Source organism: Panthera onca, chromosome A1, assembly GCF_046562875.1.
Source record: "Panthera onca isolate mPanOnc1 chromosome A1, mPanOnc1 haplotype 2, whole genome shotgun sequence".
Classification (NCBI taxonomy): domain Eukaryota; kingdom Metazoa; phylum Chordata; class Mammalia; order Carnivora; family Felidae; genus Panthera; species Panthera onca.
In genome coordinates this window covers 82,494,868-82,510,736 of record NC_138339.1, presented here as the reverse complement: position 1 = coordinate 82,510,736, position 15,869 = coordinate 82,494,868, and the positions used below count along the sequence as shown (strand labels likewise).

General features: G+C 35.8%; 1 protein-coding gene across 27 annotated transcripts in view; it reads right to left on the bottom strand.

Annotated features, from left to right (window-relative positions):
* MCTP1 (multiple C2 and transmembrane domain containing 1) overlaps window positions 1-15,869 on the bottom strand; it is a 534,016-nt gene that overhangs the window by 234,671 nt on the left and 283,476 nt on the right. For all 27 annotated transcript variants that reach the window (XR_013556012.2, XM_078448001.2, XM_078447963.2 and 24 more), the window contains one exon: window positions 7,241-7,383. Coding sequence is in view for 26 of the 27 variants with exons in the window: in XM_078448001.2 (XP_078304127.1) it covers window positions 7,241-7,383 (143 nt within the window). In the remaining variant the exon portion in view is untranslated. The remainder of the gene's footprint in view (window positions 1-7,240; window positions 7,384-15,869) is intronic.

Genomic DNA, 15,869 nt, shown 5'->3' with positions numbered 1-15,869 from the left:
GGATCAACCAGGCCATGGAACTCTCCAGGATGTGAGAATCCATTAGGCTGAGAGAATTTAGCACAACTGGGCTCAGTAGTTAGAAAACGGGAAGCAGAGGAACAATATGTACAGCAGCCTGCATCCTTGGTTTTTCTCCAGTATTAACAGCCTTTGATTTAAAAAAAACTTAATATGTAAAAAAATTGATATTTAAATAAAAAGATAAATACTTTGCATTATAAAAGGACTCTTAAGTTTGAAGTCATAAGGGGATTTACTTAAGTGATAAGTTCCCCTAATGCCTTCTAAATTATTCAATTCACAGTCATTTGATTTACATACAACCTTTCAGGAGTACATTTGTTATAGAAAGCACAGTGCTCCTGTAATAGACATTCTCCTTGATCAATTACACCTCTGAGATCTAGTCATGTACCCAATGGCATATCACATGAATACACTGCCACGTCTCAGGCAACGGACACCTCACTGTTTGCAAGTGGCTACAAATACTGTATTTTACAACATAAAATTTATACTCAAAATTAAACAAATTTCTCTTATGCAATCTCTTCTAATTGTATCACCCTAAAGCTAAAACTCTTAGGGACTATAGTGATAGTCAAACAACATCTGGGGTACACACATACATGTGAAGTGGAGAGCTGTGAATCCAGTGAACTGGCTAGAGGAGACAGTCCAAATGGGTGATTCAACATTTGAACTTTCTTAACTCTCGCGGTGAAAGTTTTTCCTCCAGTCCTAATGCTAGGTGCTTACTTTAGTTTCCTCCTATTCATTGGTAAATGCATAACCATGGGAAAGAATGTAAAAACTAGAATCCATTCATTAATGAAATTATTAGCTTTGCGACTTGGTTCCAGGCTCTATAAACTACCTGTCAGAAGGAGCATTGCTTTAGGGAAAGTTTCAGAAATACAGAACATAGAGAAGAGATAAAACAGGAAAAGATACTCCCACTGTTGGGGCACCTGGATGGTTCAGTCAGTTAAGTGTCCAACTCTTGATATCAGCTCAGGTTGTGATCTCATGGTAGTGATCTGAGGGTCGTGAGACTGAGCCCCATGTCGGGCTCTGTGCTGAACATGGAGTCTGCTTGGGATTTTCTCTCTCCCTCTCTCTCTATCCCTGCCCCCTCCAATAAATAAATAAACTTAAAAAAAAAAAGAAAAGAAAAGGTACTCCCACTGCAATAACAACAAGCACAGTGAACACTGATTAATGTTTATTCAATATCTACTATCCATTAGGCACTGTTATCTGTTAAACATATTATGGAGATTCTGAAATTTATGTTGTATAGAACTCAGTGAACAGGGTATTGTTGTTTCCATTTTTCAGATAAGGAATCCAAAGCTTATAAAGTTTATGTCACTTCCCCCCAAAACTCGGGGCTTTGAAGAGGTCGGATTCAGATTCAGTTGTGCAAGATACTCTGTTCAGAATAGAACACATTTAAATTTAGCAAATACGAGTTGGGTACCCACTGTGAGGGAAGCACTGTGAATTCACATGTGAACAGGTTAGATGGGATACTTGCCTTCACACATCTCCTGGGAGAGGTGGAAACCTTAGATAACATTAGATAAAAGTTGCTTGGTTTCCATAACATCTCTCTTCATTCTCACGTGAGTTTAGAACAAAAAATGTTTTATTCTAATAAATGAATTTATTTAGCATCTTGATTTAATTGCCTCCCCTGAAAAATTGCATCAGGGAGTACACCAGCTAAAATGTTCTTGGAAATCAGTAACAGAAAGCTCAGCTCCCACAAATGGGAATTTGTTAGCTCAAATGACTGGAATGCCCAAAGGTAATTATGACTTCAGTGGAGTTTTCAATTGCCAGTTCAAATGATTCATATATTTATTCATTCAGTTACGTGAGAAATATTTGTTTAGCATCTACAATGTGCCAAGTATTGTTCTAGGCACTGGAAATACAGCAGTGAACAGAACAAAGTTTCTGATTTCTTGGGGCTTACATTTAGGGGAGCTGCAGATAATAAACGAATGCATGACAGGTAGTGATAAGTGCCATGGGGAAAAATATCTCAGGGTATGGGAGTGATGGGAACTGCTATTTATAAGATGTTTCAGAGAACAATCAGAGAGAGTGGCCTTTGAATAAAGATGCATAATGGGAATAGGATATGGAACAGGACCCAGATCACGTAATGTGACCCAGGATCTAAGATTCTATGAAGAAAATATGTCCATGACTCATTTTCATACTCAGGCAGCTTCAAAATAACCGTTTCACTATACAAGAATAATTAAACTCAAAATCGTAGGACTGACATTGTAACGCAAAGAAAAAAGAAAACCTAACTGGGGCCATTGCAATTAGTCATCTTTAGTAGAAAATACAAGTTATGTTGCATAATTACTGGGTGGACATAGGAAACCCTAAATCTCTCTAAGTCTCACTCACCTATGTAATGGGGATGAGGAAAGTCATTTGTCAGGTATTTTGAGGATTACATGAGATAAAGTAGGCCTTGTGCCTCGCATGGTGCTCAAGAAATGGCAGTTATTATAGTGAAAATGTGACCAGAGATTCTATCTTCCCAAGACTCAGTAACCTCCTATGTTCTTTGCCCAAAAACCAAAAGCAAGTACAGTCACATTTTTTTGTTTCCTTGTTTTGTTTTGCTATTGATTTTTGTTGTTGTTGCTAAAATAGTTGAGATTTTTGATTCATGCATTTAGGAAGTACTTTTGAACCACACAAAACATCTAAGATGACACAAGCATCTAACTTTGGAATAATTTGGTTTGGATGCTGCGCGGTTTAGGGTTGGAAACGTTTTCTTCCAATTACTCAGGTGTTTCCATTTATAAGTCTAGAAAAATAGCTCCCTCCCTACCCAAGCAGTGCATCAGAATAACCTATTGTGTTTCAAAAGTACAGAAGATTGGACTCTACCATACGGCCCTAAATCAAAGTCTGTAGGGAAGACACTTGAACATCTGGATTCTTACACACACATACACACACACACACACACACACACACACAAAACAAAAACAAAAAAAAAGCAGCTTCATGGTAATTCTGATGTACAGCCAGGGTTGACTATCATTGGTATATGACATTCATTTAGGGCCCTTAAAACCTACTCAGAAATAATTTGGCATAAGATAGCAATATGGTGCTTAACTTGAACCATGCTGAAGAATGTTTCAATTTTAAATCTTTTAAAAAAATTTTTAATGTTTATTTTTGAGAGAGACAGACAGAGAGAGAGAGAGAGAGAGAGAGAGAGAGAGAGAGAGAGAGAATCCAAAGCAGGCTCCAGGCTCTGAGCTGTCAACACAGAGCCAGTCATGGGGCTTGAACTCACGAACTGTGAGATCATACCTGAGCTGAAGTCAGACACTTAACCAACTGAGCCTCCCAGGCATTCCATCAATTTTAAATCTTAAGCCTGGATATATATGAGTTATTTAAGGAAATGTCAACTTTGGTAAAATGACAGTCTTAGACACAGTAATCTGATCCCAAACAGAATCGCCTTCCTAATAATTATCAAAACCTTTCTATTAGTTAGAAAAGCACTCCAATCTAATACCCAGATTTTTAGCCTGTGATTAGGCCAAACAAGCAGCAATTTATACAACCATTTCCCCTTTATATTACTTCTCTCTTTTCCACTATAACTCTGGGTGTTCACTGTGTAACTTGAATAATAGTGTCAGTGAAATGAAAATTGAAAATTTAATTCAATTCAGCTGAAATGGATGCTGAATTTACCCTCTTATCTAAGATGTGTGCCTGAGCAGGCATCCCTGTGGCTACCGACCAGGCTCCAGTGGCTCTTGTCTCAGTTAAAACTACTGCATTTAAACCCCCAGCTTCTACTACGACCTTATAAGTATATTTCAAGTCCATCCCTATAGACTTGTTTTTATCTGCCCTTACTGTAAAGTCATTTGGAACTGAAGGAATAGTCTTATTAAAATTAAAAGCTATAGGAATTCTAACCAATTGGAATGTATGTTATTTTTTATTTTGTGTCTAATTTTTTTTAAATGACAGTTCCAAGATTTTTGGAGGGAAAAATCTGTTTTTGCTAGAAATGGTATAAGCACTGCAACTTTAATGTGATTTTATAATCTTGGCTCAGAAGTGAATTTTGTTTCCCTTGGTAACGTTTACATTGATAGAAATCAGATTACAGGACACATATAAGCTTCTTTTTCCTTTAACTACAGACAGGAGGGTTGTAGACAGTATTTTCTAACCATCTAGTACATGGATGCATTTTCATATTGCCTGTCAGTACAGAATCAGTTAGTCCCTAAGAAATCTTTCAGGGAAGATTAATCTCCCAGTACATAGGATATGGGCATCATATCAAAATCAAGTCAGTCAATCACACATGGCTATGTAGAGACAATGAAAATAAAGCAATGTTCATGAAATTCTTAAAAAATTTCCACCAGTGTTTTTGATTTAGGTCTCTGTGTATGCAAGGTTAGGCAAAAAGCAGATAACATAAAAAGTGAAAAAAAGAAAGCAAAAAATTAGAGACTTTTTTCAAAAGATGCCCTATGCATTTCATAGAAAACAAAAATCAAATGAAAAATACGAAAGCATATTTAGAAGCATAAGTATTACATAAAAATATTGTCATTTTATGTTTGTACACGAAAGACCAGTATAATTTCTACTTAATCATTTTTCTTAGGTAGAAATGTACAAAAGTGACAAATATTTTATAATTCATTATGTATCTTTTTCTGTATAGTACAAGTTAAGTCGTAGCTACATGATGCCGTACTGTGAAAACTCAACGTGGTAAATAAACAAAAAAAAACCAAAAACAATCTTTGGGGTCTCTCTCCTAGCTTTTGGCTTATACGGTGGTTGTTAACCAAGGCTTTGGGGCCTGTATGTAGTATCACTGTCTCTAATGGCACAAGTATATGTGTGGACATATTCTCTCCTAAACCAAAACAAAAAATTTTGCCACCATTTTTTTTTCTGTGTACTACAGATTTTTGTTTATTTTTGAGCCTATTGTGATATTCCTTTCCAAATATCCATTTTGACATTTAGATTTCTACAGAGATGAATATTCATTCTCAAGCTCAAGAGAATAGCAAAAGAAATTAACTGTAATTTTGAGAAGTTTATTTCTTAATCCTTTGAAAGCCTGGAGATTCACATGGTTCTGTTGTGGAGTAATATCCCATTAAAGAAACAGATGAACAGTAAAAGTAATTAAGAATAAATCTTGTTCCTTCCATGATTTTTCTCATAAGGGACCTTAAACAAGATCCAAATGGTTCAGTTCAATTCTTAGTAACCCCCGCTTTCCTCTCCTGTCCATCATCCCCATGGCCACAGCTACCCCAACTCATCTCTTCCAAACCTCCCTAGAAATAAAATTTCCTTTACATACCATTTATATGTATTTTTAATTCCTTTTACAACTTCTATCTCAGTTCTTTATTACAAAGGCACTCCCTTTTTTCTCACGTAGATATTTCTTTCTCTCTAGAAGTGGAGAGGAGGGACGAAAAGCATCTCCAACTCTGAAGATCTTCCCTTTGGTGGGAGGAAGGTTGGCCATGAATATTGCCACATTAATAATACTTATGCTGTCACTCATTATATGTTAAAAGACAGTTCATGAATTCTATTTAATTGATTTTCTTTAGCCAATGTCCACTCGAGACTATTTCTTTTATTTTTTTAATTAAAAATTTTAGAAGTTTATTTATTTATTTTGAGAGAGAGAGAGAGCACTGAAGGAGCAGAGCGAGAGGGAGAGAGAGAGAATCCCAAGCAGTCTCCCCACTATCAGCACGGAGCCCAATGTGGGGCTGGAACCCATGAACTGTGAGATCATGACCTGAGCTGAAATCAAGAGTGGGTCACTTTACCCACTGAGCCACCCAGGTGCTCTGAGACTGTTTCTTATGCAAATATGGATCTATTCTCCTATAATGACTTCTAGAAATTTACCAACTATGTCCTTAGAAGATTCTCTTCTCACCAATCTTAAAAACTGTTCTACTATGGTTATTTTAAGACTAATCAAGTGCAGTAATGAGAAGGGGAAAGAGTGGAATAAGGAGTTGGATCTGTACCTGACTGTGAACATTCAACTGAGGTAATTCACTACCTTCAGACCAGTCAGTTCTGCTCTTATTTTAATAAAATCCTCATTACTTTTTTTTTCCCCCTTTCTGTGTAGAAGAGAAACAAATGGAGGCAATATAAATGAAGAGTTGATGGGAATGAGGATGCCTAGAGGTTGCTCAAAGAGTGATTATATGAGATTTTTGGCTCAAGTGCCAGTTGCAAAATGTGGTTATTATGGTAAAAATAGAAAAAGGTTTGGTCACTGAGTGGATAGTCAGAACACAGGAACCACAAAGAGTGTCTACAAATATGAATTAGATACAGAAAAAGTATCTGGAGACATGGATTAAAGAGAAGTTAGGTAGGAAAATAAAATAAATTTCCTGGGGCGCCTGGGTGGCTCAGTCAGTTAAGCGTCTGACTCCAGCTCAGGTCATGATCTCATGGTTTGTGAGTTTGAGCCCTGCATTGGGCTCTGTGCTGATAGCTCAGAGCCTGGAATCTGCTTCAGATTCTGTGTCTCCCTCTCTCTCTGCCCCTCCCCTGCTTGCACTCTGTCTCTCTCTCTCTTTCTCCAAAACAAATAAACATTTAAAAAAATTTAAAAAACAAAACAAGGAATCTCCTTAAGTTCTTAAAAAAACAAAAACAAAAACAAAAAACAAAACTACATCAAGTGAGAGGAAACACTCTTTTTTTTTTCTTTCCATTTTTGGATATCTTTATCCTTCTCATCTTTCAAGGAAAATATTTTGTTTGCAACCAGTAATGGTAGATCCCCTGATATAATTCTTGGACAAAAAGACTAGCTTCTGTGTAAGCTTTCTTTCTTGCTAGATTTTATGGAGACTTGTTTATATATATTCCCAGAGTGTGCTAAATCATTTAACTTCGCCAAACAGGAGAAGATGGAGTCCATAATCCTCCTACGTGACTGGCAATAGAACTGTCCTGAAGAAAAATGCTCCCACGCTTCCCCTCCCCTCTATTTCGTTTCTGTCACACCATCAACAGGTTAGAGTTGTGCACAGCAGAATTTATCTCTCGTGAAAAATCTCATCAGACAAGGATACATGATAGAAAACCATCAAACAGCGAGTTTTATGTCATTGCATTAGGGAAAAACAAATAACTGGCTCACCTTTATATACAACGGTTCCCTAAGATGCTCAACAAGAATGCAAGCTTTCTCCTCCCATATGGGATTGAGGTTCTTGTGTATTATTTTACTTCTAAAAACTTCTTTTCCTCCAATTTTAAACTTCACGTATGGATCACTTGTCCCTGTTAAAGAGATACAGATTGATTCATGTTAATCATGCCTTTCGTTGGAAGCAAGAGAATAGCTCATTTAAACATAAGGAAGTATTTAAAGGAATAAAAGTTAAATAAAGCTTATCACATGGGAAAATAAAGGTTAAGGTTTTTTTCCTAAAATTCTCCTTAAATTTTAAAGGGACAGTATATAATACTATTAAATCTAAGTAATAATAATAATAATGGTAATTATTTTTTTTCTGATCTTTACATGGTAACCCTGTCCTGATATTTAAAAACCTCTATTGCATGCTGCATATGTCAATTTAATTCATATTATAAATGACAGAGATGAATCTGACATTTCTCTTGGTATCATCTGGTCAACTACAAAAAGATGATCCAGCATCTTGACCTAACTGACTAGTTTTAGACTTAAATATGCTGCTCAAACTTTATACTAGTGTGATGGGCTTAAGGAAAGGTGAGTCACAAACTAGACTTTAAATTCATCTTTGGTCCCACATTCTCTCTTGCTCAGAATTTTCAATTTTAGAATGCTAGGAAAGGTTGGAGGTCTCAGAGTAAGGCATTGGGGGAAGGGGACAACTGCTTATTAAATCATCTGCCAACTTCATATTAACCCTGCACACCTCCCAAGCTCCCTATGATAATAAAGAAAATCAGAGCTAGGGGTGCCCGGGTGGCTCCAGGTGGTTAAGCGTCTGACTTCAGCTCAGGTCATGATCTCGCAGTTCGTGGGTTTGAGCCCCGCGTCAGGCTCTGTGCGGACAGCTCAGAGCTTGAAGCCTGCTTCAGATTCTGTGTCTCCCCCTCTCTCTGCCCCTCTCATGCTCATGCTCTGTCTCTGTTTCTCAATAATAAATAAATGTTAAAAAAAAAAAAAAGAAAAAAGAAAATCAGAGCTGTTAAGTAAGTTGCTCATGGATGCACAGCTAACAGGAGATGAAGTTAAAATTCCAACCAAGCTTGTTTGACTCTAATGCCTGTGATTTTTCTACTACACAGGGATGGGGGAAGGGCTTTGACATGCTTCTATATATATCATACCATTTCTCATTGTGACTGATGAATGAGGCCAATGGATCTAATGAGTCTATGCTATTAGAGAAGGTGAGTCTATACCTCCTAGGGAAGGTGAATCAGAGACATCCCCAAGTAAATCATTCCAGTGTGACAATCTTCATCCTCAGGAAATAGTTCTTTATACAAGGCCTGACTCCGTTATGATAAGATTTTGTTTAATTCTTTCTGTTTTGTCTAAACTGAAGCTACACTTGATAACTTTGGTCTATATGATTTAAAGAAAAATATAAGTGGGGCTCAGTAAACTGTGAAGCATGATATAGATGTTAGACATTACAAGTACGCTGATATCCTTAAGCTTACTACCAGCATCCCCTCTCAACACCTCCCCTCACTGCAATGACACATAAATATCTGTGCTCAAAATAAGGACTGACTTGTAGGATTTGGCTTTTCTTATTTAATCATTTGGGGGTTTTCTCAAAACTCTCCACATTCCTGAAGTAACTTTAATGTCCAGCTTTTTGTATGCCTAGGCCTGGGTATAATGAAATAATGATCCCAATTTCCTATTGTGAAATTCCCATTTCGACAGTTAGATTTTATCAAAATGATACAAACTTTAAAAATATTTATAAATGTAAATGCAGGCTATTATATGGTAACCTGTTATAATGCATTCTTTAGGGGAGTCAGTGTAACCAAAAAGTTTAAAATTGCTACTTTTAACACAGTGGTTCCCAACTATGGGCTGAGGACCCTGGGGATTGGGAGCTTTGCAGCACATACTTGGAGGGATATTAAAATCTACATACCTATATGAAATTTCTCAGTCATGCCCTCATGATTTCAAATTCATCTATGTAACTATGCTACCTGCTAAAATATAAGGAGCTCCATAATATCAGAGCCATTTGGATCACTGTTTTGTTTTGTTTTAAATCGCCAGCACTTAGTACAGAATCAGACACATTGTTGGTCCCCAATAAACATCCCATGACTAACTGAATGAATCACTGACTTAATGGTGTGGGTGGTAGACCTCTGTTCCTCTTGACTTTTGTTGACTCCACTTGGATATCTAATAGACATTCCATCATCAACAATGTCCAACACTTAAGTCTTGATCCTCTCTCCTGCTAACTGCTCCTCCCTCAGGCTTTGTTGGGTCAGGTAATGACTTCATCATTTGACAACTGCTTATGCAAGACACCTGGAAATTGTTCTCAATACCTCCTTCTTCTCCATGCATTGCATCCAGGACACCACCAAGTCCGATTAATCCCCAAACTCACTTTATCTATCTTCTCTGCCTCCAATCTAGTTAAGCTGCTACCATGATTTCTTTGCTGTACTACTATAATAATAGCCTCCTAATTGGGTTCTCCATACCTTCTGTGTCCCCCTCCATTAGTTCACTAGATGACAGGCAGAGCTTTTAAAAATACAAATCTAATCTTCCCCCTTCTTTGCCTAATACATCTCAACAGCTTTCAGTTACACCTACAATAAAATCCAAAATCTGTAACATGGTAGACAGGACTTGACATGTCTCCAACTCCATTTTGGGCCCTTCACCACGTTCCAGCTATCCTGTCATTGGAAGTTATTTTCTGCTTCCAGTCTTTGCATATTCTAGCAAGACTCTGTGCTTGAAAAGTCCCTCCCTCCCATTCTCTTCCCCTTTTGCCTGGCTGGCATTGTATTTTCCTCCTGGTCTTAGTTTAAATATAACTTGCTCAGAGATACCTTTCTCAACCTCCCAATCTGAATTAATTTTTGTTATTATTTTTCCTTGGCATTTGCTCTTTGCTTAACAGCACTAATCATTATGAATGTTACTTATAGTTTACTTTGTATGTCTAACTGCTTATTGTGTGCATTTTTCCACTGGCTATGACCCCCATAAAGGCCAAGACTCTTCCCCAGCACATGGCACAGTGTCTGGAGCAGAGGAGGCACTCAGTAAATATTTGTTAAATAGATATGGCGGTATAGATTAATGACTATTGAGTCAATTTACAGTGTACAGAGTACTATTAAATGCATCCTCTGAGATGTTGATAAAAGACGACGTTATCCACCTATATTGAAGATGAGAAACAATCTGAGATTCAGTGTGACTTGCCCCCAGTCATGTAATGAGTAAGCCAGGAAGTAACAGGATAGAAGCAAACTTAGATTTTCAGATGCAATGTTCCCTCTACTTCTGTCCCAAACATCCTTATTTTCCTGCTTTTCTCTAAAGTACCATCAGGGAATAATTTTGGAAAGATGTTGAATAATCATTAGATACTATAAATAATGCTACTAATGACAAGCAGCCTCCTCTGGTCTATAGAATGCTCACACTCAGTATTTGTTTATCCACCCTACAATTGAGTCTTCATTTTACAGATGAGAAAACCAGGACAGGCGAAGTGGCTCATTTCAAGTCACACGAGAACTCACATCTGAAGACCAGTCAAATCACTTTTTCCGGCACATCATCACCAAACACTCATTTCAGGATGTAACACTGCTCTCTTTCTTTTGTCCAAAAAGTAAGAATAACTCTTTTATGAGAAAAGTGACTTCAAGAAACTGGGCCTTGTGTTTTTAAATTGGGTCTCACTCCATTTAGTTTAGGTATTCTGTAAAAGGACTGACAAAACTTCTAGTAATTCAGCACAGAAGCCTATACACACAAAAGTAAATCCTTTTGAGACACAATCTGTTTCTTGCCCCTTCCCAGAAACATTTTCCTCACCTGCCATACAGGTGAACTGACAAAATTCCCAGTTTCGGGAATCCTGCTGGGTCGTCCTCAGGTCCATAGTAGAAGTTAAATTACAAAAGGGGATCTACATCACTCCAGGGAACATGTGCTGACGACTTACTATATCAGATATAATACACCACCCAACAAGCCTGTGAGATCACTTCTAGCGCTGTCTTGAAGTTACATTGAAGAAACGACAGCATAGAACAGGTGAGTAAAGTCGAGGCCACCTCCAAACACATTTTTCATGCTTGGTGTCATATCGGTGATGCCGCTTGAGGCAGTATGTATCCAATGGCCTGAGGAAATAACAATCCAGCCAATAAAAGCAGGTCTACAGGTTAAGTTAGGGATGAGGGACAGATTTTTGAATGGTGACAGGCACAAAGATCACAGGGATTGGTAGAAGAGAGACAGTTTTGACAGACTCTGAAAACATGTTATGATGGTAAAATATTTCATAAACATGTGGCTTCAGCCACAGGGTGACCTGGATTAGAGATAGCAAGTATGTTAGCAAACATAAACATGCTGTACATGAAAAACAAATCCAGATGCACGCTCATGATGAGTCGGTCATCTGACTTTCTCTGCTTTGGTTTGACTCCCCAACGTAAAATTTGCTGCATGTCTCTTTCTAACCATCACTTAGAATCTTCTGATGTTACTATTAAAATTTAGTATTTTTTTAATATCATGTTTATTTAAGGAATTTCTAATTGTTTTCAAGTTCTTAACATAGAGGACCTTTGTGACTTAGAGTCCTTAATAGTTCAAGACTTTTGCCTTGTGATACAAACGTAGGGGACTGGAGACATTGTTTTTTGTTTTTTGTTTTGTTTTTTTTTAATTTTAATTTTAATTTTTTTATTTAGGTTCAGTAAAAGATTTGTATCTAACGCTCTTCTTAAAAAATATTCTTCCTATAAAATTGGTTTCTTGACCATATCTGTACAAACACATATGTTTATCATTTTACATGAATGAAATACAATATTATTGTCTCAAACGTACTTGATGCTCAATAACTGGTAGATAAATAAACTTCTGAATATCCTGGATTTTCATATCAATTTATTTAAATATACATAACTATATATATAACAGGATATAATCTACTTGGATAAATGTGTGAACACATTTACCTAGAATTATGACTGTAGATAAACAGGTTACTTACATTTTAAAAGTACAACTAAGGCTGTAATGAGTACCCTTGAGTTTATACCCAACACTTCCTATTACGTCCTCTAGGTAAATTTCTAAAAATAAAATGGTTAGTCAAAATGTGCTAATTTCCATCTAATAAATATTTCCCACTCTCTTCTGGAAAAATTATAAAACACTTCAGTCATTTTGACCTCATTGGTGCAGTTGTAATTGTTTAACATCTCAGAATAAGATTCTCATATTCCAAAGCTGTTACTTAACATTGTTTACAAAACCTTGAGTCAGCAGTATACACAGCCAATGGATACAATCTTTAATCCACTTTCACTGTGGTTTCCAAGTTTGCTCTTGTGTCTAATACTTCTACTTTCTATGTTTAAAGGTGTTTTTCTAACTTTATTTTAGCAAGTTATGACTTATTGATTATTAATAGGCATTATATGCTTCTTTAAAAAAGGAACTTTTGTGGACAAGCATACTTAGAAAATGCTGGTTTAGAACAAAATTAAATAGATTCATTTTCCATGGCCTTTAAGTAAGTGAATGTGCACCATGACTCTCCAAGAAGGGGATATGACCTGTGGCATTTTTCCAGGGTTCTTTGACCATGGGGCCTATTTTTCTTGAGTGCATTTTTCAGACTCACAATCCCTAATTTGTATTTGGGAAATAGTACCTTATTATATTTCATACATAAGGAATTTCCCACATGTTTTAGAATTTATTTTAGTGTAACAGACTATCCAGTGAACTCAAATTATTTTATTTTAATAAAACTCCCAAGCTCCTAATATGTGGTTAATCTTTTCTGGTGGTTATAACCAGAAACCTGGTTATAACCAGGTTATATGTATTATGTTATATATATATGTTATAATAATAATTATATAATTATATAGTAATTATACAATAATTACTATATAATTATATAATTTTATTATTACATTTATAAATAAATGATTTATAATAAATATATAAATATATTTTATTTATGTATTAAAATTATTTCCAAATATATGTATTTAGTTTGTTGGTTCAAAAAACCAAAAAATTAATAAATTTACCTGATAGTGCTGCTGCTTTGTTGCATTATTGCATTCAACCACAAGATGGCACTAACACTTATCAAATTGTTGTGAGGCATGTGGCTCTATTCAAAATTAAGGCATCTCTACTGCACACATCTTGGCTCTTAAGCATTTTCTAGCAATTTGTGCTTTGCTGTTATTAGCTAAGCCATGATCCTCATTAAAACATTTTTTATGGTGCTAATTAAATGAAAACAGGGAAATAAGTATGGAAGAAGAAAGCAGGATAAGTTAGCTCTAAAATAGAATTCAGGTTTTATTTTTATTAATGTCATTGTCAAGAGCAACCTTTCTTCCACATGCATTTTATCAGATAGCATTAACTTCAGAATTTATTTCTAAAAATTAATTCTTTTATTTTATAATTATAAATTCTATGCTTTAAAAATTCTAGATTAATCTAGTCCTAGGGATTATTAATTATTTCTGAAGCTTAGGATCAAAATTGTCTCAAAAAGAAGAATTAGATGGTATGTAAAATGTTTTCTCATGTACTAAAGGAATACATGCCCCAATGCTATGCTTTATCTTATTTTATTTTATTTGGAGCCATGTCACTGATGAGCACTTTGACATTTTGTGTGATAATTTAGCCTTTAATGTAATTTAAGTCTAACACAGAACTAAACTCCGAATGGGTCCACTTTTGTGTGCAATCAACACAGCATACACAAGATGGCAGCCTCTTTTCCCTTAAAATAGCATTAACGATATTTCAGTGTAAATACTGGTTTTTCTCCTCAGAATTAACGAGCCTCCTGGTTAACAAGTTTAAATCTCTTATCCCAAACCTTGTATGTACAACTACTCCTGTTTTGGGGATTTAGAGTCATTCAATGATGCTGACCCCTGATCAAAAATAATGCCAAACTGAAACTCAGTCTCATATTGGAAGTAAGGAGAGAGAAGGAGGAGGAAGAGGAAGAGGAAGAGAAAGAAGAGGACAACAAAGAGAAGTGGACATAAGTATTGAGTGTGGACAGTTAAAAACAATTCGAATTTAAGGTGGATTTTCCTGAAGGTACTGGTTTTTCTAGAAATATTTAAAGCTAGCATCTAGGTTGCCCAAATGCAACAGAGAGAGTGTGTATTGTATAATAAGGTTCTTCACACTTGAAAGAGGCCTGTAAAGGTAATGTTCAAGCATACTTAGAGAATAGGTTATGTCTTTACATACATTTATTTTTCACTAATGACTTAAACATCTTCAAAACATATATTTATGTATGAAAATTATTTCCTTAAACTCTCCCATTCCTGCTTCATTTTTCGTTGGAGATTTGGAGTGCCCTATGAGTGACATATTACATAGGGGAAAATAACTAAAAATATTAAAATTCAAATGCAAAACGTTTCTAACAGCATATGGCCTACTGTAATAAAATAAGAGTAAACTTTTTTGACAATGAGAAATATAAATATTCCAATGATTTTGAAATTTGTGGTTAATGAAGTTACCATGATACAGCACATAGACGAACTAAAAATAATACTGTGATGTAACACAGCGTAGGGCTGAACTAAGTATATTTCTTTCTTTGAAGGGTAGAAGGCACTTCAAGGCACACTGTAGAGAGAAGGCGTAAGTGACAAGAATAGGCTATTGATTTTTATGAGTGATTTTCTGGCTTACTTTTCTCTTGTAAATGCAGAGTTCAGGATATGTGAGAAAAGATTCTACATGTTATATTTGGGATAAATACAGCTTACTCAATTCCTTCTCATATGTGGCATAAATTACAGCTGGTATCTACATGGAACTTCTCGATAACGTCTCCAAGTATAGGTAAACTAAAATGTGGAAGGGCAGTGGTTACTTATTTTTTTTTTCACACTTCTTTAGACAAATTGCTTTAATTTTGAATATAAATTATATATTAATCCGTGATATAGGAGAAACACAGTGCAGGAGTGCCCTAGATGTCATTTTTTCTAAAGGGCTTTACCCCCATTGCCTCTGGGTGCTCCCTCTATGACCAGTAATTAATTAATGCATTGACTAGATACAACAGATATTCTTTGCCATTTCCCTTTTTTCTTTTTCTTTTTGTTTCCAAAGGGAAACAGTTTTCCCTGGAATTCTGTTAGAATATATTGCTACGTTGGTACAGCCATCATAACCCCCTAAAAAATCAAATATAAGAAAATTTAAAAGTACTTTAATTTTCCCATTAAAAAAAATCAGGATATTAAAAAATTACACCCCAAAGTTTCTATGCTTTTTTCAACTTTTTTTTCTTCTGGCTATCCCAGTACTTTTCTGAAATTGTTTCCTTGTGTGTCACCCATAACTTTTAACTACCGATTTCAGTGGGCTTTTCTCAGTCTTCCAACTGTGGACTGGGATTTCTTTCTTTCTTTCTTTCTTTCTTTCTTTCTTTCTTTCTTTCTTTCTTCTCCTCTCTCTCTCTCTCTCTCTGTGTGTGTGTGTGTGTGTTTCCTCCCTC